The 25,601-nt window shown below is 39.8% G+C and overlaps 1 protein-coding gene across 1 annotated transcript in view; it reads left to right on the forward strand.

The window, feature by feature from the left end:
- TMTC2 (transmembrane O-mannosyltransferase targeting cadherins 2) overlaps nt 1-25,601 on the forward strand; it is a 184,278-nt gene that overhangs the window by 149,547 nt on the left and 9,130 nt on the right. Inside the window, exons 9-11 of the mRNA XM_035126826.3 lie at nt 4,705-4,786; nt 8,954-9,068; nt 11,464-11,527. Coding sequence (XP_034982717.3) covers nt 4,705-4,786; nt 8,954-9,068; nt 11,464-11,527 — 261 coding nt within the window. The remainder of the gene's footprint in view (nt 1-4,704; nt 4,787-8,953; nt 9,069-11,463; nt 11,528-25,601) is intronic.

The raw sequence follows: 25,601 nt of genomic DNA on the forward strand, positions 1-25,601 counted from the left end.
CTGTTGAAATTACTGAGTTGTTTATGAATTTCATTGGTCTATTGAGAGTAAAACATAGCTGAATACCAATGGGTTTACTCTTGAGTATGAATAACATAAGGTTAAATCCAATGTGTTTATTTTTCATTATTATTTGTGTAATGGTTTGAATTTTTATTCAGTAGTCATAGTTCCCTGAGAAAGAAGTCAAATGTTATTTTCTCCAATATGCTTCAACTTACTCTTGTGGACCTAGGCTTCCTTCCTGCCTATTACCTGCAACTGGTGCTTTCCTCCTCTCGTCCCTGCAACCCCCTGATTTCAGCCCACCAAAACCTTAGCAAGTGGAAGCATCACCAGATGCTTTTAAGGGGAGTTCATGCAGGAGTAGGCAGTCCTTGAGACCTAGTGTATATTGTCACAAGCCATGTAGAGTTTTAATCCAGCATTTTCATGGAGTCATGGAATTATAGAATTTGAAGGGACCTTGAATCTCACTTGGAAAAGTTCAGGAAACCACTGAAGTTGTTTCAACACTCTTGAGATATATGTGGAACCAGATATATGTGGAACCAGTTGAGATATATGTGGAACCAGATATATGTGGAACCATAGAGCCTGTGGAACCAGCTGAAATTCCAAAAGCTCTTAAAAGCCACCACCACTGAATACACAGTCAAAGCTGAATGTTACTAGGTCATGGATTACTATGGAAAGGAAATAGTAGTTCAGAGTAAAGTTAGCTAAGTGTGCGGTCTTGGTGAACACTGTTTCATGTGTACACCTTTATTTCATGCCTCACTCCTTGTCTCCATATGTCTTCTGCGTAACTTTTCAATCATTTTACCAACATGTTTTGCTGAGTGTTTTTATCCCAAAACTTAAAACATTAGCATGACTGTGGCAAATGAGAGCAGTTCCAAAATGTAGTTACTTTTGTATACTGGCATCTGCCAACTTTGCTTCCTTTTGAATTTGGCCACATGCCAAAAAATTACGTTTTGGTTTATATTTGCATTGACTTTGCCGTCCAATTACAGCAGATTTGTCTGCTTGCCAAAATTTTGTAACTCTAATTATGAAACAGAAGGCAGTTTACATTTTAAAATAAATACTTAATAGCATCCAGTGGTGACACTATGATATTCATTTCTTGATGGTGAGAGGGAAGGTTGTAATTGGCACTTTTCAGCCTCATCCCTTTTAACCTTCCAACTGGCTGTATTTAGAGGTCTTACACATATTCACCCACCTCGGAACTAAGGATCACAGCAGCCTTGTAGACAGATGATTTTAGTAGTGGACACCAGGCAGCACTTCATAGGCATCTAAGGATTTCACCTTCAGATCAGACAGTTCACCTGACCCCAGGTGAGTTAATTCTATTAGTGAGTTCCCTGAGTTCCCCTCAATAGATGTTTTGGAGCCACTGGACCTATCTGGACATATAATTATTGCAAAGCTTCATAGTAGTTGGAAGAAGAAGAAGAAGAAGAAGAAGAAGAAGAAGAAGAAGAAGAAGAAGAAGAAGAAGAAGAAGAAGAAGAAGAAGAAGTTATTATTTATACCCTGTCCATCTGGCTGGGTTTCCCCAGCCATTGAAGTGTGGATTAAGCTGCCACAGTTAAGTTTCTGTCTGCTCATACACACCTTGTTTAACTGAAAGGAGGGAGTCTTAATACTTTTTTTGTGTGGGAAACGTAGAAAATGAATTAGATTGAGAGAGTAAACTAATTGTTACCTGGCAGTGAATATGATTCTCTACATGTGCATTATTCAGAACTGCTTGACTGCATTAATCTCCCTCCTATTAGCTTCTTAGGATTTCAAATTCTCCAGTAGCTTAAAGTGTGCCAGCTGCCTTACCTGGTTGCAGAACATTCTACCAGCTGTCAGAAGATTCTGGTATTAATGGGGAAACCAAAACGTCCAGTAATAGAGAGAGACATGTTGATACAGATTTCTTCCTTCCTTGCATGCAAATTTTATAGCTTCTTAATCAAAGAATAATGTCAGTCTATTTGAATAAAATGCCACATTTTATTGAATAATTGGATTTCCTTCCTTTCAATTATTCCCTGGGTTCTATTATTTCAAAAATGTTTTCAATCAGAATCCTCAGTGGCATATATCTAGCATTGCTTACTGGATTAGCCTAAGGCCACTAGGATATTGTTATCCTCTCGCCAGCTACCCTGAATGGTGAATAGTTTCAGGAGCAATCATACAGGGTTTAGTTTCCTTTGTATGAAGGCAGTTCAAAGACTGAAGCCTATAAGTGTATTATTTGCTTTATTTACAAAGGTGTAGGTACTAAATGGCTCTGGCCCAAATGTTTTTAAAAATCACCTACTCCAAAATCAACCAATCATATATAGGGAAACATACATTCACACGCTGTGTGTAAAACAGTCTGTAGCCTACCCAAATGTTCACTTCTTGGAGGCATTTAGCTGATAAATAGCATCTTTGTGCTTGTGTCTATTTTGTGTCAAGAGGAAGTTAGTGATTTGTGGGAGAATGGCATTTCATAGTACCCTAATATTCAGAAATCATTCCATTTATAAATAACATAGAATACTAATAGACGTTCAACACACATAAAGGGGAAGGGGAGAATTTGCAGGCAATAAAATATGGTGTAAATTACTTAAGCCACTTTAACAGTCACATCAGGTTTTTGCCTTAGAATGAGAAAAGATTCCTCCATCTGCCATTTTCTAAAGTTCTAATCCTTCCTTGGGTTAAATTCCTGCAATGTTGGAGCTATAAACTTCAGAGTGCATGTCTAACTGCCACAGCATATGTATGCTCTTATTTAACTTTATGTGTGCTCCTAGTAAATCGTATTAAGAAAAGGAAAATTCACGTCATTAGACTAAAAAAAATAAGTTGTTGCCTGGCAGAAGATGAAAGTTTGATAAATGCCGCAAATTAGTAGTAAAATAGCCTGATTCTGTCAAATGATAGATGTTACACTGTTTGACAGGAAAGAAGAGGTGTGGAGGAAGTTTGAAAAATACATTGTTAATGTGTTCTTGTTTTTTAAGAGTTGGAGAAGAGAGTATGCAAGGTCTCTGGTATTATTTAACAAAATTTAGATATATTCAGGATGAATAATTAGTCTTTTTCATTTACTCCACCTATGGCTAAGCAAAGAAATCTGAAAACATTTTCTGCTAATGATCCCCCCCTTTATTTCAGCTATTCAGAAAACACCCATTTATTATACTTGGTGCCATCTTGAATTCTAGTCCCCTCGCATTGCTGCCCACCAGTGCATTCAAACTGAATTTAGTAGTAATTTCGGGAAGCTAACCATGGTATTATTGTGACATATTATGAAGAGCTGAATGAATGGGGAAACTATCTGGCATTCCTTTTGGTTTCATGGAGATAATTCTGTAGGCTGAAGCTTAACAGAAAAAAGCAGGGGATCCAGAGAATTGTTCATTTTTTCTTAGGAATAGAAATCTGAGCATGCAATGAAACATTATAATTAGCCAGGCTAAGAGTATTTGCCTATTTCAGGGCAATGACACAAGAGATGTAAATGTTAATTCAGTCAGCATTAGCAATGTGTTCCAGTTTCATCCTGTTATTTGGGAGACCTGCAGATGAATGCTTTGTTACTTTAAATGTTTTGCCAAAGGAGGATAATAACTTTAAAGCCCTGTTGTGATTTTTAATATGTTGCATTTCTCCTATAATCCAAATTTGCCTTACAGTTGTGCCAGGAGGCACCAGTTCTTCTTTCTTACTCATTATTGTATTCCTTCCTAGGGCATTGTTTAAAATACAGATGAATCCAGGTAGATTTCTGAAGCTGGGGGTAATGGTTGGGTGTTTTTAATGCAGATTTGGCCAGCAGTCCTTTGGAGGTCTGGGACTCCACTTGGAATGAGTTGTCTGTTGCTGCAAGGAATGTCTGGTCTATGTGGGGCAGACCAGTGCATATTTTCTATTTTAGCTGTACTTTGAAAGACCCTTTTATTCCTTTGTTCACGATTTCACCTCTCCTGTTCTCCTGTTCAACTCACAAGGTTAACAATAAAACATGTGGCACCACTGTAAGATTGAAGTTAACTTCAAGCTCTCACCTCATGGGTGCCCTATGGGAAAGCACCTAACTTTCTGCGGAAAACTTTCTACATGACTGCATGTTACCAGGGTTGGAACAGGATGGTCTTACCTTTGGGACACGAATGAGTCCTTGTTGAGGAAAATTCACCTGACCCTCCCATGCCTACCCAGACGCAGACAGCAGTAAGCTGAGCTGAACTTGCCAGAAGGCATGGAAACTCCCACAGGCAATCCCTTTATCTCCTTTAATTGCAGGGTTTGCAGTCCCTAGGAAGAGACACCAAAAGGGTATGTGATGGAAGAACAGTATGCATCTCTTCAAATGATGGAAGGCAGTAGAATGAACCATCTCAATTTGGACATGCCCTGGACACAAACTTTGCATTAGCAAAGAAGAAACACACCATGGCATGGATGTTTAGAGAATATATATATGTATTTATGAATCTTAACAGAGAAGTGGAGTGAAATTCATGGAGGTCTAAGCTATCATTAAATGAAATTAAGACCATTATAAAAAATTTTTCCAGTTGTAGATGCTTATCTTGCCTATTCGTATGGTAGTTTTAAAGCATGACAAAGTTGCAATGACACAGTGCCCAAATGATCCATCTGTGTATGTTTTCTTCTCTTTTCCTTAAGGGCCGCAAGAGTGAAGCAGAAAAGTATTTCTTAAAGGCAATTCAGCTGGATCCCACCAAGGGAAACTGTTATATGCATTATGGTAAGTTTTCAATAGATAGTGTTTTCTCACATTTCTGTTGCACTCCTGAGTGATCAAGGATTTTAAAACTGCTACTGGCAGGACAAATAATAACCATGCCAGTTAAAACGATTTATCCTTCCGATGTGTAAACCACAGTCAAAATAGAAAGTCCCCTTTCCTTTGCGAATTACTGTACATGATATGAAGATGAAGCTCACTTCAAAATTCCTGGTCGTCTCAGTTGGCATGAGAGGAAAATTCATAGTTATTAAGTGCTGAAAGATTAATAGACATATTTGTTATCATTGAAATAATGGCATCAGGCCCTTCTTGATTTTGGGTGGGCAGATCAGTATTATCCGATAGTGAACATCAGTGCAGGACAACCAGATTTCTACTTCAAGAATTTGAAAATTATAAATCTAACCTTATTCTGCCTTACAAGATTAGACTGGCCCCAATGCACAGGTCACAAAGCCGCCGCCCCCCTCCCACCATCAAGCAGTTGCTTTGTGCTTTCAGCTTTGACAGTGTTGACCACCTGTGTGGAGGAATGAGGGCAGATATGGATTGAGTTGTGGGATTCTGTGTGCATAGTTCCAGAAATGCAGCCAGCAACTGCACTTAAAGGCTTTATGAACAGATATGAAATCATACACACAGAGCTGGGTTGTGAAGGAGAGGGAGCTTGGCTCCTTTACACCTTCCAGCAGCTTCTTATGCATGTGGCGGATGTACAGAAATGTTCAGTTTGCACAGAAAAAATCACACTGTTGGTTCGCAACTCCCTTTATTAAAAAAAAACTGTTTTAGTTAAGACCAAAGATATATAATGAGCATGGAGTACATTGCTAATTTGGATTTAGAATGTCTTTTTTAGATTATGTTGGTTCTACACAGTCAAAGATACATCGCGGTTAGCTTTTTATACTGCTTCTAATTTGATGAGGATAAATTCACTGATCATGAAACCTGGAATTGTAAAACTGCAAGGAAACTGAGTAAGTTGAATTGATAATGAGCAACAACAGCCGCTGCAGGATGTGCTTTTTGTGCAGTTATTTTAATTTACCTTCTCATTCCAACTGGCACAATTAAATGAACAGCAGGCATGGTACGCAAATGGAAACAGTACAAAGCAAAAGTTGGTTATTTTATCTTATCTCATTTTGGTGTAAGATTTATAACTTGTGAGGCTTGATTCAGCTTTTAGCTGCATGTTACTAATAGCCCATCCATGAAGTACAAGAGGGACTGATGAGTCTTCACAATACATACCCACAATTTTTTATTTCTGGATCACCTCATTTATAGGAAATGTGGTTTTTGGTCAGCATAAGGAAGGTCAGCATAAGGAAGCTCTTTTTATGGTTCCTTTGTAACACCATATAGGTTTTATGTACAGTGGTACCTCTACTTACGAATTTAATGCATTCCGAATGCACATTCGTAAGTAGAAAAAAATTGTAAGTCGAATCCCATAGGAATGCATTGGGAGAAAAAATTCGTAAGTAGAAGCAACCCTATCTAAAAATTCGTAAGTAGAAAAAATCCTATCTAAACCGCATCCAAGATGGTGGACGGAGCTCCATTTGTAAGTAGAGTTATTCGTAAGTAGAGGTACCACTGTAAATTGAAATAGAATGAAATCCACTGACGTTCATGTGCAAGCAGAACAGAATTCCACTCACATAATAGAACTTGAGCTTTCTCTGCCCCTCGTTACAGTCCCCTGTGTGCACCCACAATCTATTCTGGAAGGCTGGAAAACCACAAGAAGGAAGAGAAGAGGGGAAAATCATGTTGTGTGAGTGGAAGTCTGCTCCCACAGCACTGGATTTTCCCTATAGTATATAGGATGTACAGTGGTACCTCGGTTTTTGAACAAACATTTCGGTTTTCAATTGCCATGAACCTGGAAGTAAATGCTTCGGTTTTCGAACATGCCTCGGAAGTTGAACAGGCAATGCAGCTTCCGCTGAGCGCAAGATCCTGAGGCCTAGCTGTCGGCTATTGTGTTTTCGGTTTTCGAATGTTTCAGAACTTGAACAGACTTCCGGAACAGATTACGTATGAAAATCGAGGTGCAACTGTATAGGAATATGAATTTTGTCTTATATTCTAAATTGTGGTTAATACAGCTAAGGATAGAGAAGGGCTGAATAAATAAAACATCAAAATGGCAGAAAATAAGATGCTTAGGGTCTTTTGTTCTGTCCCATGGAAGGAAATCCGTAACTATTCACTCGTTTGTTGTTGGGTGAAATTTTCAAAGGGTTGCTCAGTAATTAAACACACATTTTTAATTGTAATTCGGAGTCACATGTTTAGATTTCTATATGGGGGTGCGGAGAAGGTCTCTGTTATCCCACTAAACCATCATGTCATAGACATCCATTGGCAGTTGATTTCACACAAGTTGCTGGAACAGGCAATACCTGTATCAACATTGATATTTCTGCAGTGTCAAGTATATCACATGACTCCTTCCCCATTTATTTAGGAATCCTCACTATTAAAAAAATGTAAGTCTTTGAGGAATGTCTCCAATGTTTTCCAGTTTCCTACTCAAGCATTAAAGGGTTGTGTAGCAAACACATGGTGGTGGTATTTTAGGTGTTGACATGGTGCATGCTGCAGGTCCAGGACAGAATAGCAACACTTAAACATCAAGTAACCCCCTTCAAGGCTTCAGGAAATAATCAAGTACTGTTAACTGAAAAGGATTTTCCAAAAAAGAATTGCCCCATGCAGTGACCCATATATACAGAGCATTTTCTGGATCAGAGATATTCATCCTGATCTTCAAGTAGTTTGGGGTTGTAACCTTTTCTTGGTTATTCAAGTTAGGTTGCTGTTTTTGTGCAGTCACTTGATTTGGCCTCTTTACACTGTGTGTGCCACTTCAGAATCCCCAGGGTCTCCTTGCCAAATATGTATGAGTCCCTTGATATGCTAAAATAATGTGCAGAGGATTCTTTAAAGATTGACAGTTGACACCTCCTGCATGAGGGTAGCCAGCATAGGGCCCCTTCGTTTTGTTGGGCAACTCCTACTGTCCCTGACCAGACCTGCCCTTCCATAAGTTTATTTCTTTTTGGAAACATAATAGTTAAAATGATGGTTTTATTTAGAGTACCTGGCAACTGTCTATGGTTCATGAAAGAATGATTTGCCTGTGAGGTACTTAAACGCACGGAAGGATAAAGGTGAAAAATGAGGAGGGTTTCCAAAATCCCACTGACACAGATAGAAAAAAGGCTTGATTTATATTATAATAGCTACGAAACAACAGAGATGTTCTGCTAAATAGCACCCCTTTTATTAATAACCACTGAGATTTGAAGTTAATTTCCGTTGAATAATACATTTTCCTAATAATTGTAAATCACTTAATGATTCTGTGTTATAATAAAATTGATTATTCACATTAAATTACTGTAATTATGCACTCACTTGATGTAATGTACAATTGATCATGTAGTGTGCTGTTCTTTGTAGCTGAACCTGCAGAGTTTTTGTTGGTTAATGTTTCTAATTTTTGTTCTTGGTTCAGTCTGGTTAACGTAGCATGCAGTTAATAAATTACATGTATCAGTCCATTATTGTAAGTAGGACTGGATCACAAAGACCCTGGAGTGCTAAAAGTATTTTTGGCAGCAGATTTTTGTATGCTTTAAAGTACAACACTTAGAATGAATAATAATAATTGGGGGGAATCATTGGCTAGCCTCTAAAAGTACATTGTCACCATTTTAAAAAAGTTAAAACTGTTTTTATTTTTCTGTAGTAATCTTTGAATGTTATGTGCTTGGGATTGTTGTAGCCTCTTATCATTCATAAAAGGTGGTGTAGTCAGCAGCTGATCTAGGCAATCCACACAAATGATAAATTGTGAAATACATAGGCTTTCGTTAGCTTAAATAATACTTGAGTGAACCTGTTGAAATCAGTTGATAACTGACTTGTCCATTGATTTAAGTCCCCTTCAGTTCCTTGGAGAAAAGGTTGGGATACAAATGTAAATAAATATTTGCCAAATTATTCTGTAATAGTTCATCTGAAGTTAATATGATAAGGTAACTCAGGGCTGTAATGTAACATGTAAGGGAATAGTCCTTTCTTTCCCATACTTAAGTGTGTGCCTTTCCTTTTGAGCTCATATCAGTGCTACATATATTTCAGGCCAGTTTCTCTTAGAAGATTCTCGCCTGATAGAAGCAGCAGAGATGGCAAAGAAAGCAGCTGAATTGGATAACACAGAGTTTGATGTTGTCTTCAATGCAGCTCACATGCTCAGGTTTGTTTGTATTTGTCCCTTACTTATTGTCATCCTTTCATTTTTAGGTTTTGAAACCTGTCCTTTCATTATATAAATTTCCGTGCTTGGTAACATGTTTTGAACAAATAACATGAAATACATGCATTCAAGACAATTGATTTCCGTGTTAAGATGATTTCCCTTCTTTATTCTCTAAATTAGATATTGTCCTACTTTACAGTATTAGTGTTTTATATAGCATCAAGACCTGGTGGGGTCAGAGCCAAGTGTTAAAATCCAAGCACAGATCAAGACCGAAGGGACCAGAGATTAGCAAAATGGCTGAAGACAAGACAGCGGTCATGTTCTGGAGCAGGTAGAGAAGGATTTAGGGCAGTATTTGGACTACTTGAGTGACAAGTTCCTTAGACTGGTGAACCAGCCATAGATCTGCTCCCTCGGGACCCCTGCATCAGCATCTTTGGTCATTATATGGTGAGGCTTTAGCACAGCAGAAAGAAGAATAACTCTGCCTGCCTTAGGTTTGACCCAGTGACTCAGAAGCGATGTTCTTTGCCATCGCTGCCAAAGTCCTTATTCTGAGGTCTCCAGAGCCTTCACACATACTTAAAAGGAGCTGCCTTTCACCCTATAGAAGATCTGTCTGATCTATTCCACACAGATAGCTCTCAAATAAAGTGAAGAGCAGGTCACAGGTCTCCCAGGTTTCGTTTCTTTCATTCACCATTAATTTATCTTGCTTTTACAATCTTGCTGCTGCATCCATGATTACATTTCATTAACATGATAACATAGCTGGAATGTCCCAGTGCCAGCCAAAGTCATGCCCTCTGCTTAAGGGCAAGTCCATATATCCTTTATCAAGCAAGGAGATTCCGCCAAGCTGGGAAGAAGTACTGGGGCCATGAATCTACCTTCATTCCTCTCTTTGTCTCTTCTGCTTGCGTACTGGCTTTAATGCTCAAATCTTAGATTACATTAAACCACAGTTTATCATTCTTTCTGAAACGAGGAAGTGTGACGAAATGTCAGTTTGACCCTGGTTTCAGATCCTGGTTTGTAAATTGATATTAAACCACAGTTCTTCATCCTGGACCTAAGGAGGAACAGAGTTTTAATGTAGCAAAAACATACACATGTTGAGATAAGAGAAATGAGGACCACACTGATCTGATCCTTCATAAACTATGGTTTACTGAGCCAGAAACATTGTCTGTACAATCTACTGTGTGATTCCTGATTGGCAGGAATTACCCATGGGACTAATTCAGGAAGCTTTGCTCTAGTGCTCAGCTGGCTTCAAGCTTGTGTGGTTTGTTTGCATTGCTAAAATAGTTTTAAAATATTTAAGTTTAAATAGTTTAAATTTAAGTTTAAATAGTTTAAAACTATTTAAAATAGTTTTAGCAAGTTGCTTAACATTCATTTTGCTGTAGGTGTCTCTTAAATTCCATTTGTGTAAATGGTAAACAAATGCATGACAAAGGTGGGGGAAATCAAATGCTGTCCCTTTTTTCAGCACACTATGCCTTAGGAAAATGGTATCTTCCAAACCTGCTTCCCTGAGGGCGGGTCTTTTTTATTATTAACTTTTGAGTAATCAATTTGTCATCCTGTTTTCTCTTAGTTGCCAGTTACCAAGTTTTGGAAATCAATTCTCTTGTTAAACTATGCAATTTGTCTCTGAGAAAGAAGTTACTTTTTAAATGGGTGAATTTGCCTTTAAACAGTCCAGTCATTGAGACCACTCAAGCCAACTAGTGGGCAGTAGTAAATAGCCAAATCTCCTTACAGAGCAAACCTAACCCCTGATTTGTGCTGCTGGAAAGGGGTGTGTCTTATCTGAGTTATCCACAAGCTGAAACCACAAGCTGTTTTGCGAAGCTAGGCAAGTGTTGGATCCTGAAACAGGGCATTATGAGGGCTGGGTAGAGCAGAACCAATTTTGGAACTGCTGTATCCAAAGCTGATACAGCCTTCTCAGAATGGCCCAGTTGGAACCACCTTGGGACTAGTGCAGCTGATTTTTTTTTAAAAGTTCTACTCACGTGCCTTCCAGCAAGCCTTGCGATGCCACGATCAATCTGTTGCTCCACCCTGCTACCCGCCAACCAGAATTTGGTTTGCTCTGCTTGTAAATCTACTTAGTAAATAGTTACATGACAAAGCAATTTCAGCTTGTTTGAAAAATATGTTAAGTTTCTCTATATATATTTAATTCTAAGGTGTAGAGATGTAAACCATGAATCTGCATTAATTGTTTGTGGTAGTTATTAATGCCTATTTTTTAAATAATATCATTAATGTTGATTAATTGTAAAAATAAATTGTTTTTTATATCCCCTCTGAAGAATTGTAGGTTCCCAATGTGATTTCAACTGAACTTTAATTTTCTCCCCTTCTGTTCCAATAGACAAGCTAGCCTCAATGAAGCAGCTGAGAAGTATTATAAAATGGCAGCTGAGCTGAGACCTCACGTAAGTACTTCCTTAGAGAGGGATGTACAGTTCAAGCCTGCTATGCTTATAGTAGTGCAAGAAAACATGCTATCCTGAGAATTTAATTTTGTGACTGTTTGATTTCTAAGCGTATGTTGCAAATGATAATTTAAGAGATAATTTATTCATTATTAATATTCTGATGAAACCTTTGACATTTGTCAAATCAATTGCTGCAGACAGAAATCTTGATGTAGTGTTTAGAAATGCTCAATTTTCTGCTTACTATTTGTATGTTTTAAATTCAGCTTCTTGGCCTTGATTTGTATCTTAAAAAGCATAGGTAGTTGCTGAAAACAAATGAAAAACAACATGCATGAACGCCAATGTATTCATTAGTTTTTGGAGGGGAAATGAAAGGGAATGGATTGAAAAATTGATAATTTTATTAAATTGCTTTACACCAGAGGCATTATTTTGCACTGAAAAAATAAACTGCAGCGCTATCTACAGTTCATAGAGAGGTCAGAGGGAAGGGTGAAAGGGAAAGCAGTGAAATTGACATAATGGAAAGCACTATTTATTTTACATAGAAAAGGATTGTTTGCCTCTTTTTTAAGATTGCAGATAACACGAGGATCCTTTTTCATACATAATTGACATGTGGCAATTCTGATGTGCTGGTGAGGGAGTGGGTACTAGTATGTTTGAAAATAGGCAATAGGATCAAAAATATATAATCAGCTATCTCCAACTGAAATTAATGGATAGATTATAGGGTACATTTTTATATAATTGCCTATATAAGAGGCTCCCCTTTGCCCCATCTATTTGAAATTTGATGTGTGTTGTATAGGGGGTGTTATTATTGAAAATCAGTACCATTTAAAAAGAAAATGGCATAGTTTCAGAAGATTGACTGGGCCTTCTCTTCTGCTGCCTGTAACTTTGGTGTTTTCACTGGAAACCAATGGAAAAAACTAGTGAATGAATGCAATTCAGATGAATAGAAACAGAAATGTTTCTGAACATGTGATTCGGGTAAATTATCTATGAGATCTATGAAACTAAAAAACAAAACAAATTGAAAAATAAAATAAAATAAAAAATCCACCCCCACCCCATTTGCTAGGGATGGAACAACCTCTTCCATTTTACCATATTCTCTCAGTCCAGTTTTACTTGAGTGGACATGACTCTGTGGATAGCTACAGGTTGTTCAATTAATCATTATTTTACACTGTGCTAATGTACCTTTTGCCAGGGTTTTAATACCACCCACTTAAGGAAAAGGCAGGGAAGTTCCAAACTGCGTGAGGAAGCTTGACTATAGAAAAATCTGAGAATTCAGGTTGAAGGGGGGGAATTCATGCTTCATATGTATGAATTGCTTTTCCTGTTGTTTTTTGTAAGTAACATTAAAATGTTTAGAATCACTTCTAAAAGGAAAAAGAAACAAAGAAACAATGTCTTTAAAAAATGTATTTGTTATTGAAGAAGTGCTTCATTCCTGGATTAAGTTTTAGGCATCATTGTTTAATAATAGTAGTTTGGGATGCTGCTATTGAGGTTTCCTGCCCCAGCCTCAGAATGAAAAATTGTTCATTCTGTAGCCATTCAGCATGCTTAGTACTAGCTGAGGTGTTTTGGTGCGATGGGACGTCCCATCCCCCCACATATTTTACTTTTTCTAGTACTTCTGGAAACCTTAGGGTTCCCCCAAGCCAGCTCATATGTCCTCCTTGTATGTCATCCCATTTTTGCTACATAAGCAACAGCACTCTTGGGTTGAACATCAGAAATAGATGGAATGATTGATCCTATTCAGCTAACTTGTTTTGACTGAAATAGTTGCCATAAAATGCTACAAAGCTTTACAGAGCGGGAAGAAAGGATACTTGGTGTTAGATGTCAGAAATAGGCACTCTAATAATAGGATATTACTGGTTTATAATGCCATGCTTCAGAAGTTCTGCCCAGAGCTTTTGTCAGTGAAACTGATTCCTTCTGGCTAAATTGAGACGTGGAAGGGAAGAAAGGAAGTGCCTTTTCTTCGCAACTCATTTATTACAGTAATACGATAAATTGTTGGAAGTATATATTAAAAATCTAACTTCCTTCATTCTAATGACCTTTTCAAAAACACAGATAGCTCAGTTGGTAGAGCATGACACTCTTAATCTCAGGTTCATGGGCTCAAGCCCCACGTTGGGTAAAAGATTCCTGCATTGCAGGCAGTTGGACTAGATGACATTTGTGATCCCTTCCAACTCTGTGATTCTGTAACTTGCATCTTCAAAGTAAACCCTATGTCTTTGTTGCATGGAGCAGTACTTCTATAAAGGTGGAACACTCAGTGTCTGTTTATGTATGAACTAAAAAAAAAAACCTTCAAAAGAAGGTTACTGAAGCTACCCCCACATCTGCTCTTAACAAGGCACTTTGAAGTCTGGCCTCTAGAATATCAAATAAAAGCTACTAGATCATAGGCTTTTTAGCCCACAACCTTGGTGTGTTCCTTATGAAGATGCCACAGCCTACAAGCTATCAACCTCCTGGTCTCATATCAGTCCAGCTTGCAAACTTCAACTTTTGACAGCTTTAAACTTATGTCTTCACACCTTGTCAGATACAGCTGTTTCTACTCTACCACTTCAAAAAGCTTTGATTGAATATCTTACTGTAGCAACGCACACAAGTGTGCACCCACCCACCCAAATGAGAGGCTTGGGATTAGCTTTGGGCAAAACAAATCCAGCCTACACTATATAGCTTTATTGGGAGATGGAAAGTAATTACAGCTTGAGGGTTCCATGTATGTAAATGGCCAGTACATCTTGAGCACCTTGAAATGTGTTTTTTGTTCAAAGGTCTAGCAAGTAAAGCAGTCAAGCTGTATTGCACAAAGGAAGTCTTGCGGAAGAATAAAAGGTCTCTGCCATGCGTGGAATTTCCCAGCAGTGAAAAGCAACTTTTTGCCTAGCTTTCTGGTTTCTATTACCAGCAAACTATGCTATGTTAATAACCCTTTTAATAAGAAACGGATTGCGGTGCCTCCTAATAATGATTATCATGTGCTGTCTTCATAACTGATGGCACTTTCTGTTTTATTACGCGTCCGACTAATTAAAAGTCCGCAGTGCTTTTTTCCAACCTGAATCAAGCAGCCCTCGTCATGGGAGGGTGCTTTGCGGAGAAATATTGATCATGCAAAATTTACTTCAACCATTTTGAAAGGGAGCCCAGTGTGTGTAACTGTTAGCATATCAGAATCTGGACTGCGGAGACCCAGGTTCAGATCTCCACTCATCTGTGAAGCTTATTGGTGACCATGAGCCATCAGCCCTTGCCTCTCAGCCGGATCTACTTCATAGTTATTGCTGAAATAATTATGTATGTTGCCTTCGTTTTCTTGGTGTGATCAGTCAGTGACTATTCATCATGATAGCTGTATGGATCTCCTACCTAGGCAATATGCCAACTACCAATAGCTCAGTTGGTAGAGCATGAAACTTAATCAGAAGGTTGTGGGTTTGAGCCCTGCATTGGGCAAAATATTCCTGCATTGCAAGGGGTTGGACTAGATGACCCTTGTGACCCCTTCCAACTCTGCAATTCTGTGATTCTATGAGTACAAGGTGCTGCGGTCCAACAGCAGGAGAAGGCTTTTGCTCTGCAGGACCTCTTCCAGATTTCTTAGTCATTCATGGTTGGCTGCTGTAGGAAGCAGGATTCTAGACTAGATATACTTTTCATCTCAGATAGCAGAGTTCCTCTTGCCTTGTTTTGCACCTTATTTGATAATACATTTGAAAGTTATGGGATAATACACATACAAAGTTATGAGTAGTCATTAGGCTAAGGAGGTTACAACTTTTAAAATGTGATGGCTATGTAGTCGTGCTTGAATAAGAAGCATATACTGAATTGGGCACATGCCTGTGCTTTTTATTCCTCACTAATTACTCATAATCCTATAACAATTATGCCCACATAATTTTCTCTCCAGAGCCGTGGTCTGTGCCTTTTGAATGTACCCCTCAGTGTCAATCAAAATAAAGTGCAGCGAAATATAGAGGTCACAGCAGTACATGAGCATTTCAGAAATAAAACCACCTATTTGAATTACTGCTAAAAAGAATCCAGCAAGATTTTCACCCCTTGTATAGTATTGTAAGTCTTATTTCGAAAACTGCCCCATTAATTGATTAGATGGTGGAGGGATTTCTTTTAAAGCAAAGCTTCATCTGACTGCTCGTTCATTAGTGTTCTTTTGTGATAATATTCTAAACCCTTTCTTCTAAATTATAGTATATGTATTTTTGTGTTTTTATATTGTAAACCGCCCTGTGACCCTAGAATGAAGGGTGGCATAGAAATTTAATAAATAAACCAATGTGTTTGATAAGAGACAAATGTTTAGTGTAGTTGAATCTGATGGAGTCTATTTATTTATTGAATTTATATCCCACCTTTTTCTTCAAACAGCTCAGGGCGGTAAACATGATTCACCCCTTCCTCATTTACAACAGCACCATTGGGTCGGTTAGGCTGTGTGGCTGTGATGTCACCCATTGAGTTTAATGAGTTCATATTTGAACCCTGAGCCCTTGGGGCCTAGTCTGGCACTCTGACCACCACACTGGCTATGCAGGATAGCGGAGACTATTGTTTACGGTTGGTTTTAATCTGTTGTTGTTGTTATTAAAATGCTATGGGTTTTTATTGTCATATTAAATGTTTTGATGACTTTTTATGAACTAGATACCATTTTGTGAGGTGATTGCTCTAAATAGTGGTACAGAGGTCTTCTAAATACATAAATACAGTGGTACCGCAGTTTACAAACAGTCCCGTTTACAAACGCCTCCGTTTACGAACGCCGCAGACCCGGAAGTGTTTACATCCGGGTTCCGCGGCGTCGGATGCGCAGACGCGATCTGCGCAGCGTGTGTGTGTGTGCAGAAGCGCTCTATCGGCGCTTCGCGCACGTGCAAAAGCGTGCCTTCGGGGAGCGAACGCCTCCGTTTACGAACGCCGTGAAACAGATCGCGTTCATAAACCGAGGTTCCACTGTATTCTATTTACACCAGTCTGATTTCAAAGGACATCCTGATCCACTCCCTCTAAAGCCTAGTTGTAATGAACAAATCTCGCCTGTATAGTCTCATACTGTAGGTGGTATTACTCAATTTTGTGAATGCCCACCCACCATTCTGCAATGATCCCAGCACTGCAGAGGGTTGAGCTAGATGACCCTAGGGGTACCTTCTAATTCTATGAGAGGTACAGCCTAGAAACAATTTACTTCTTCATTTTCTGTTTTTGAGAACTTGGTCCAAAGAAATATGGCTATCCTAGTCATATATTTAACTCCACACTTCACTTTTCTTTTCCCCAATACCTTTTCCTTACAGTACAGTGCTACACATCTGCTTCCCCCCCCCCACTGGTGTAAACGTCTTCAGAACTGAAACAGTTAAGTTTTGTTTTGTTTTTGCTGTGTGTCACAATTTTTCATAATGGACCCCGCTGCTCTGGCATTAGGCAACTGGCCAAATTAAAAAATAATTACTACACTAAACAGAGCAAGGGCACATGAAAAACAGGCCACGATTGAAAAATTTAATTGGAAAACCACATGCAGATACTATGAGTCTCTCCCTGTGATCTTATTACATGGAAAAGAAATTAGCAGCTAGTTCAAAAGCTGCTGACCAGGAGCTCAGCTCCACCTGTGTGTACTGGAATTGCATACAAAACACACATCCTTTAAGTAGCATTGAAATGTTCCAGTGTTATGGTTGGAAATTATCCTGTTCAGTAGCTCTTCAGTCTTTCTCACCTTTATGTTTTGAAGGCTTGGTTGCTGGCAAGCATCTCTGGTATATCTGGAGAACACTGTTTAGAGCTGGAGCATAGTTGATATCATAGGCTTGTAGAGTTGGAAGGGACCCCGAGGGTCATCCAGTCCCAACACGCCTGCGATGCAGGAATCTTTTTTTCCCAGTGTGGGGCTCAAACCCATGACCCTGAGATGATTAGTCTCGTGCTCTACCGACTGAGCTATCCCACCTGCCTTTTATATTTAATATTTCACAACTACTTTTCTTTTCTTTTTTTTTTTAAAAAGAGCAATATATTATGTGATGTGAAGGAAATTGACTTTTTTCATAGCTTCTGCTTTTATGGCTTGTTGCATACTATATGGGAGTGTGTATTTTACTAGTCTGTTTGGTTGGGAATTATTGGGTTAACTCTCTATGCTTGCCTTGGGGCTCAAATTTATCTTGCAAATTGACTTCTTCTTCTTCTTCTTCTTCTTCTTCTTCTTCTTCTTCTTCTTCTTCTTCTTCTTCTTCTTCTTCTTCTCCTTCTCCTTCTCCTTCTCCTTCTCCTTCTCCTTCTCCTTCTCCTTCTTCTCCTCCTCCTCCTCCTCCTCCTCCTCCTCCTCCTCCTCCTCCTCCTCCTCCTCCTCCTCCTCCTCCTCCTTTAAAAAATACCTAACCTCAAAATCTTAAATGTCTTCCAATTTTTGTCAGATTCATGGAATTCTTGTACATTCTTTATCAGGGCAAAATGAAGCTAATAGTACTTTTCTGTTGAAATAACTACAATAGACTTTAACTTAATGGGCAGAGAGTACGAAGATCAAGGTTGCAGCTTAACTTAAATCAAAACCTAGGACCGTTTCTAGCTTCATTGGCCTAAATTTTAAAAATACATAAAGTGAACTGATGTATATGCATGTTTGGTTTGTTTCAATTTCTTTTTATTCCTCCCCCCCCCTCCCGGCCCTTTATACTAAGTTCTCCCAGCTCATCTTATGATAACAGTAGTAAAAAAAAAACCCAATGGAACAGATAACATAATAAAAGCAGCATCAGATAAAAATTTTTGTGAAGGGGGCCAGCAGTAAAATAAGTAAAAAGGTTGGGGGAGGGGGGAGGGAGAAATCTTTGGGGTCTGTTTAAAGGCTGTGACCTCAGGTGTCACATTACTACTAATTGTTTCATTTGATAAATATCACTGCCATGTTCTGTTTTGTAGTTTGCATTTGGAAATGCAAATAGAGGTCCATTCATGGCGTTCTTGAATATTCATGTTGACAATCATTGTGATTCCGTCTAAGGTCCCTGTCCCTTTCCCAATCCTGGTGCCTTTCTTCACAAAGCTTTTCCTGAATCACAAAAGATGCACCTGTCATGTACTCTCAGCTCTCAATTAATCATCTCTGCCCAAGTTTTCCTGCCGTGCAGTCAGTTGCATTGCTTAAAGTGGTCAGATGCGCTCTGGAGAGCTCTGCTCAATGCCCTGGTTGGAGAACACAGAGAGCATTTTCTCACACCACATTTTTTCTCTCCTGCAGAGAGTGACAGGAACAGGGAATTGCTCTCCACACAGAAGTGAAAGGTTGGGAGTGTCAGGTGGAAATTTGGGTGATGTGAATGGCAGAGCACTGTTGGGCCAGTGCCTCTGACGTTTTTGGCCATTAGCATGTTACAAAGATTTGGGCTGTAGCTCAGTAGCAGAGCATCAGCTCTGCATGCAGAAGGTCACAGGTGTAAGCCTCAACATCTCCAGGTACGACTAGGAGAGGCTCCTTACCTGAAACCCTGGAGAGCCACAGTACAGAACTAGATGGGCCAATGGTTTGGCATAGCACAAGGCAGCTTCATCTGTTCCTCTGTGTGTATTCAGCTATTTTCTCCTCATAGCCTCAAGTGAATAATAAATTGTTGTTATTATTATTATTATTATTATTATTATTATTATTATTATTTAGGGAAGTTTTTAGTCTCTGATATTTTAATGTATTTTGATGTGTAAGCCGCCCAGAGTGGCGGGGGAGACCCGGCCAGATGGGTGGAGTATAAATAAATAAATAAATATTATTATTATTATTATTATTATTATTATTATTATTATTATTATTATGAGAACGTATCAATGAAAGTAGAGCTTGGAGGGGAATCTTGCAATGAAGCTATCATGTTCATTGACAGAAACGGTTTTTGATGGACTAGACCAGGGGTCAGCAAACTTTTTCAGCAGGGAGCTGGTCCACTGTCCCTCAGACCTTGTGGGGGGCCGGACTATATTATTATATGAGAATTCCTATGCCCAGAGATGCATTTTAAATAAAAGCACACATTGTACTCATGTAAAAACACCAGGCAGGCCTCACAAATAACCCAGAGATCCATTTTAAATAAAAGGACACATTCTACTCATGTAAAAACACACTGATTTCCAGACTGTCCGCAGGCCGGATTTAGAAGGCGATTGGGCTGGATCCGACCCCCAGGCCTTAGTTTGCCTACCCATGGACTAGACTGCTAGTTGTACTCACAGGATTTGTGGAAGTTCTTGATTATTGGCAGGTTGCATTTGATCTTAAAATGTTACTTTTTTAAAAAAAAGTTTTCATTGTCACTTTTTAAAATGGGCTTGTCTGTTTTAATTGAGGATACTCAACTGAGAGCCAGTGTGGTGTAGTGGTTAAGAGCTGTAGACTCGTAATCTGGGGAACCAGGTTCGCATCTCCGCTCCTCCACATGCAGCTGCTGGGTGACCTTGGGCCAGTCACACTTCTTCTTCCTCTTCTTCTTCTTCCTCTTCTTCTTCTTCTTCTTCTTCTTCTTCTTCTTCTTCTTCTTCTTCTTCTTCTTCTTCTTCTTCTTCTTCTTCATGTGCTTATGGAGTTGTTATTGTAGAATTTAATTACGTACGGATTGAATAATTGATTTTAAATCTGTAAACTGCGTAGAAGCCATTTTGGCCTATAAGTGGTACATAAATTAATAAATAACAAGAGCAATAATAATTCATAAACCTAACTCCTTTCTCAGTGGCTTATTTTATTTGAACCATATTCAAAACATCAGAAGTATGATAACAACTTGAAATTGTGTAAGTGAGAGTACAGAACTCTATAATACAAATAGAAATGATCTTGCAGTTAGTGTACTTCCCTGGATCAATGTGTCTCTGATCATACTTCCTTGCAGTCATTCTGTTGTACCTCTGGTATTTGTTTTGCCAAGCTATTACAGCTTATGACATCAAATGTCAGATATTGCAGAAGTTGCAAGGTTGCCATTGATCTGAATCACATCTTTCATTTGATAGAACTCCCAACTGCTAGTAGGGGGGAAAAAGCTACTGTCTGATAAATCCAACAAATTGCTAGATGTGAAAATGATTGAATTGCAGGTTTTGGGAATGAAAGCACAGCTTGAGACCTATAAACAAAAATTCAGTGATTTGAATATGTTTGCATTTAACGCCAAATGGTTTGACAATTGCATGCAATAATTATGGGCTGTATAATCCTGTATTTGGTTTAGAAAGCCAGAGGAGTTTAATTATAAGCACTTTGTGAGGTCCATAACACATACGTTAGAGTTTTACTTAAAAAACATAATATAGCTGCAGCATAAAATATATATATAGCTGCAGTATTTTTAAAAAATTATAGTTTTTATCAGTGTTTGGCAAGTTTTATTATACTAATGAAATAATATTTTTAAATATGCAGCTTGGTTTCCATATGGCTTGAATGAATAGTTGTGGAGAGCATATTTAACTGTGTATTAGAGCTCTCGGTGCATAGCTATTGCAAAAACTGTAGACCTACTTTTACTGTAAATGTTCCCTGGGGATTTCTAGGCTACCATGTAATACATAGTAGTTTAAAGTTTTGTATTCATACTTTGCCAGTATGTAATCCATTACATAAGAAATTTGTACAAATGTAAATGACAAATAACTTTCACCAGTTGAGTATATTTGAACAACAGTCGCCCCTGCAAAAAATAAAATAAAATAAATTTAAGAATTATTTTTTTTTAAAAAAAAATCCAAGTTGGAAGAAAAGTTAGGAGGATCAGAACCCAAACAGCATGGTGTTCATTTCTTAGCATGGTGCTAAGAAACTGTTCTCTTTGGATATGGTAACTTGAAAAAGTAAAGTAGACTAAACCAGTTCTAAGATGCTTCTCCCTGTTAGGGTTGCATGTCAACTATCCATTATCTGTTGAAAGGAGATGGTCCAAAGGTAGAGACTGTTACAAACAGTTCCATCATGTACAGAGTATTTCTTTCTGTAGTTTCCTGTTGTTTAAAATTCAGATTCCCACCCGGAGGCAGGTAAAGGACCCCTGGACAGTTAAGTCCAGTCAAACTTCTTGTAAAGATGCTGGTAAAATGCGGGCTAGACAATGCTACTATTCAGTGGATTTGTAACTGGCTGACTGACCAAACCCAAAGGATGCTCATCAATGGCTCCTCTTCATCCTGGAGAGAAGTGACTAGTGGGGTGCCACAGGGTTCTGTCTTGGGCCCAGTCTTATTCAACATCTTTATAAACGACTTGGATGATGGGCTTGAGGGCATCCTGATCAAGTTTGCAGATGACACCAAATTGGGAGGGGTGGCTAATACCCCAGAGGACAAGATCACACTTCAAAATGACCTTAACAGATTAGACAACTGGGCCAAAGCAAACAAGATGAATTTTAACAGGGAGAAATGTAAAGTACTACACTTGGGGGGGGAATTAAAGGCACAAATACAGGGTGGGAGACACCTGGCTTGAGAGCAGTACATGTGAAAAGGATCTAGGAGTCTTGGTAGACGACAAACTTGACATGAGTCAACAGTGTGATGCAGCAGCTAAAAAAGGCAATTCTGGGCTGCATCAATAGGAGTATAGCATCTAGATCAAGGGAAGTAATAGTACCACTGTTTTCCGCTCTGGTCAGACCTCACCTGGAATACTGTGTCCAGTTCTGGGCACCACAGTTCAAGAAGGATACTGACAAGCTGGAACGTGTCCAGAGGAGGGCAACCAAAATGGTCAAAGGCCTAGAAAGAATGCCTTATGAGGAACGGCTAAAGGAGCTGGGTATGTTTAGCCTGGAGAAGAGAAGGTTAAGGGGTGATAAGTTCAAATATATAAAAGGATGTCATATAGAAGAGGGTGAAATGTTGTTTTCTGCTGCTCCAGAGAAGCGGACACGAAGCAATGGATTCAAGCTACAAGAAAGAAGATTCCACTTAAACATTAGGAAGAACTTCCTGACAGTAAGAGCTGTTCGACAGTGGAATTTGCTGCCAAGGAGTGTGGTGGAGTCTCCTTCTTTGGAGGTCTTTAAGCAGAGGCTTGACAGCCATCTGTCAGGAACGCTTTGATGGTGTTTCCTGCTTGGCAGGGGGGGGGGGTTGGACTGGATGGCCCTTTTGGTCTCTTCCAACTCTATGATTCTATGATTCTAAACTAGACTATGGTGCTCATGCATTTCAGGCCAAGGGAGCCGGTGTCTGTTTGCAGACAGCTTTCCTGGTCAGGATTTGTGTGTTGTAGTTCCTTTTTGGGGATCAGCACCTTCTTTCTATAAAGTAGCATCACCAAGAACCTCAAGGGCAGCCTCTTTGTCCCAGTCTAACTCTGAAGGTAACACTTTGGGGTTTGTCAAAAAATAAATGCCACATCCGAAATGATTCAGCTGTGCACAGTTCTCTTTAGCAATAAAAAGAAGCTGTTGACATTTTGATTACTTTGGAAAATAGCACACTGCAGCATGACAGTGACATCAGTAATAAAAGTTCAAGTGAAAATTCTTGCCGTCACCACAGGGGGATTAAAAGGCCTGACAGCACATTATAACTTGGTCATCGGCAAGATGAAGCAGGGCCACCATGAGGAGCTTTCATGCTCCGTGATGCTGCCTGCAGATAAATCTTTTTCATTTTCTCCTTTTATTACTCCATTGCGCTTTATCAAGCCACTGTGCATGTTTTCAATTAGCAAGCTGAAACCTCCAAATGGAGATCAGTTGCTCTTTATATTTAGAAGAGGGAGCTGTCTAATGACACGGCTAAAATATTTGGGAAGCGTGCTTTGCAGAGCATTAAATCTCATTCAGCTGCAAAGGCCTTGCAACTGTTTGTTCTTTAAAAAGAAAAGAAAACCACCTGACTGAGCATGCCTGATGTGAACTAATGACACTTCAATCAGTTTTGGAGGGTCAGGAGATTTGACCTCTATTTTATTTTTTATTTTTTTCACTAAACCATGTTGTTTGTTTCACCCAGCAAACAAGGGTGTTTTGTTTACCAGAGAGAAACTTGTTAGAAATGGGGAAGGTGAGCGAGAGGAAGTTGGATGTCTTGCCAGCATATTTTAATCACATATTCTGCACTGGAATGCGGAAATCCCTCCCTCCCTCCTTCCCTCCCTCCCTCGCCAGTGAGAAATCCTGACTTTCCATTCAATGGCCATCCCACCTACCAAGGCATGCCTACAAGTACACACACGCGCACACACACAATTTAACAACAATATGTTATTTTTAATTCTTTTGTATTCAAAAGCTCTGCATTTCATGTTTTTTGAAGTGAATTTTCACTATTCAAATATTAAAGTCATTTCTGTGTCCTGGAGATTTTTCACTTCAGTAAAGTTCAACAGTGAGCCCCCTTAACTAGTTCTTAAATTAAATCTATATTTAAACTCATGGATTCCAAGGCATAAGGTGCATCCATGAAAAATGGACATCAAGCCATTCCAAATGATGCTGAATACTCAAGAGATTCACATCTTGCTGCCAGGGGCAGGGGCGTCTTAGCCATAGAGGCTACTGGTGCACGGCGGCACGGCACCATGTTCTGGTGGAGAAGAAGAAGAAGAAGAAGAAGAAGAAGAAGAAGAAGAAGAAGAAGAAGAAGAAGAAGAAGAAGAAGAAGAAGAGTAGTAGTAGTAGTAGTTTGGATTTGATATCCCGCTTTATCACCACCCGAAGGAGTCTCAAAGCGGCTAACAATCTCCTTTCCCTTCCTCCCCCACAACAGACACCCTGTGAGGTGGGTAGGAGGCGTTTGGAGGGCGCCCCCGCCATGCCATGCTGTGCCCGGAGGCTCCTCCTTGCCAGAGGAGCAGCACTCAAGCCCCGCCGGCAGCACCGCCCTCGCCCACCTCTTCTTGGGCTGCGGGCGCCGTTGCAGGGGAGCCGTCCGCAAGCCTCCCGTCGGCGCTGCAGCCAGGGCTGCCTGGACGGCAGTGCCGCACAACTGCTTTGGCCGAAGAAGCGGAGGCAGATCACAGCTGGCAGTGTCCCCGCCCGTCAGGCTGCCCCCTGCCCTGCCCGGCAGAGCGCGAGTCCAGCGTCGCCGTTGCCGGTCCTGCTCGCGGTGGGTGAAAAGCAGAAGTCACGGCATGGCGGTGTCGGGGGGGAGCGGCACCTCAGAGGTTTTCCGGCTGGGAAAGGGGGGGCGGGGCGCCGGAGGGATCTCTGAACCACGGCGCTGGATAGGCTTAAGACAGCCCTGGCCAGGGGTCTGTTCAGGAAGGGCAATCCTCAGAAACATGGAAAAGCCAAGATTTGGACCAAATGTACCTTATAACCCAGCAGGTAATCAGGTAGAGGACGGGTTATCTATAAAGGTTGGATAGCAGCTCCCTATAGGTCTCCTTTAGGTATCCCTGTTTTGGGGTCTCCGAATTTATGTCCAGATTGCGTCTGAGTTCCCATCCCAGCTCCTGCTGATGAGCAGTCTCTTAGCTTTTTGCTCAAGCTCAGGTTCGCTCAAACCTCAGGTACCATGAATGGATCTTGGACAAAACATTAGCCACCTAGTGCATTTATTTTGTGGTGCATGGCCTCCCCTGTCAGGAAATGACAAAGGACTGAATGTCTGGACCATTAGTCTGATGGCAGCCTCTTGAAATTTTTCTCTGTGTTAGCAATTGTCACATGAGCAGCAGACTAGCAATGCATGTTTGTCTTCCTATTCAGAACATGCTCTGCGTTTAACAGAGGTGTGCAGGTAGTTTGGCCTTGTATGTGGTGGTGTCTCTAATTGTCTACCTATAAGCAGGGAGCTAATTCAGGCAGCAATTTCAAATAATTGTCAATGGCCCGGGGGTAGTCTGAGTTAGCATACAAATTAAGACCTTCCCTGGCCCTGTTCGAGATGGAGAACAGCAGAGGCAATGGGAAAGAAGATTGCATATTGGAGTGATAGAGTATATGACTTGAACTTAGCAGGGAGACAGAATGAAGAGATGGAGTTCTGTTGGCTGACAGTATAAAGGCAAATGAGGGATTGT

Source organism: Zootoca vivipara, chromosome 9, assembly GCF_965207765.1.
Source record: "Zootoca vivipara chromosome 9, rZooViv2.hap1.1, whole genome shotgun sequence".
In the NCBI taxonomy this organism is placed as follows: Eukaryota; Metazoa; Chordata; class Lepidosauria; order Squamata; family Lacertidae; genus Zootoca; species Zootoca vivipara.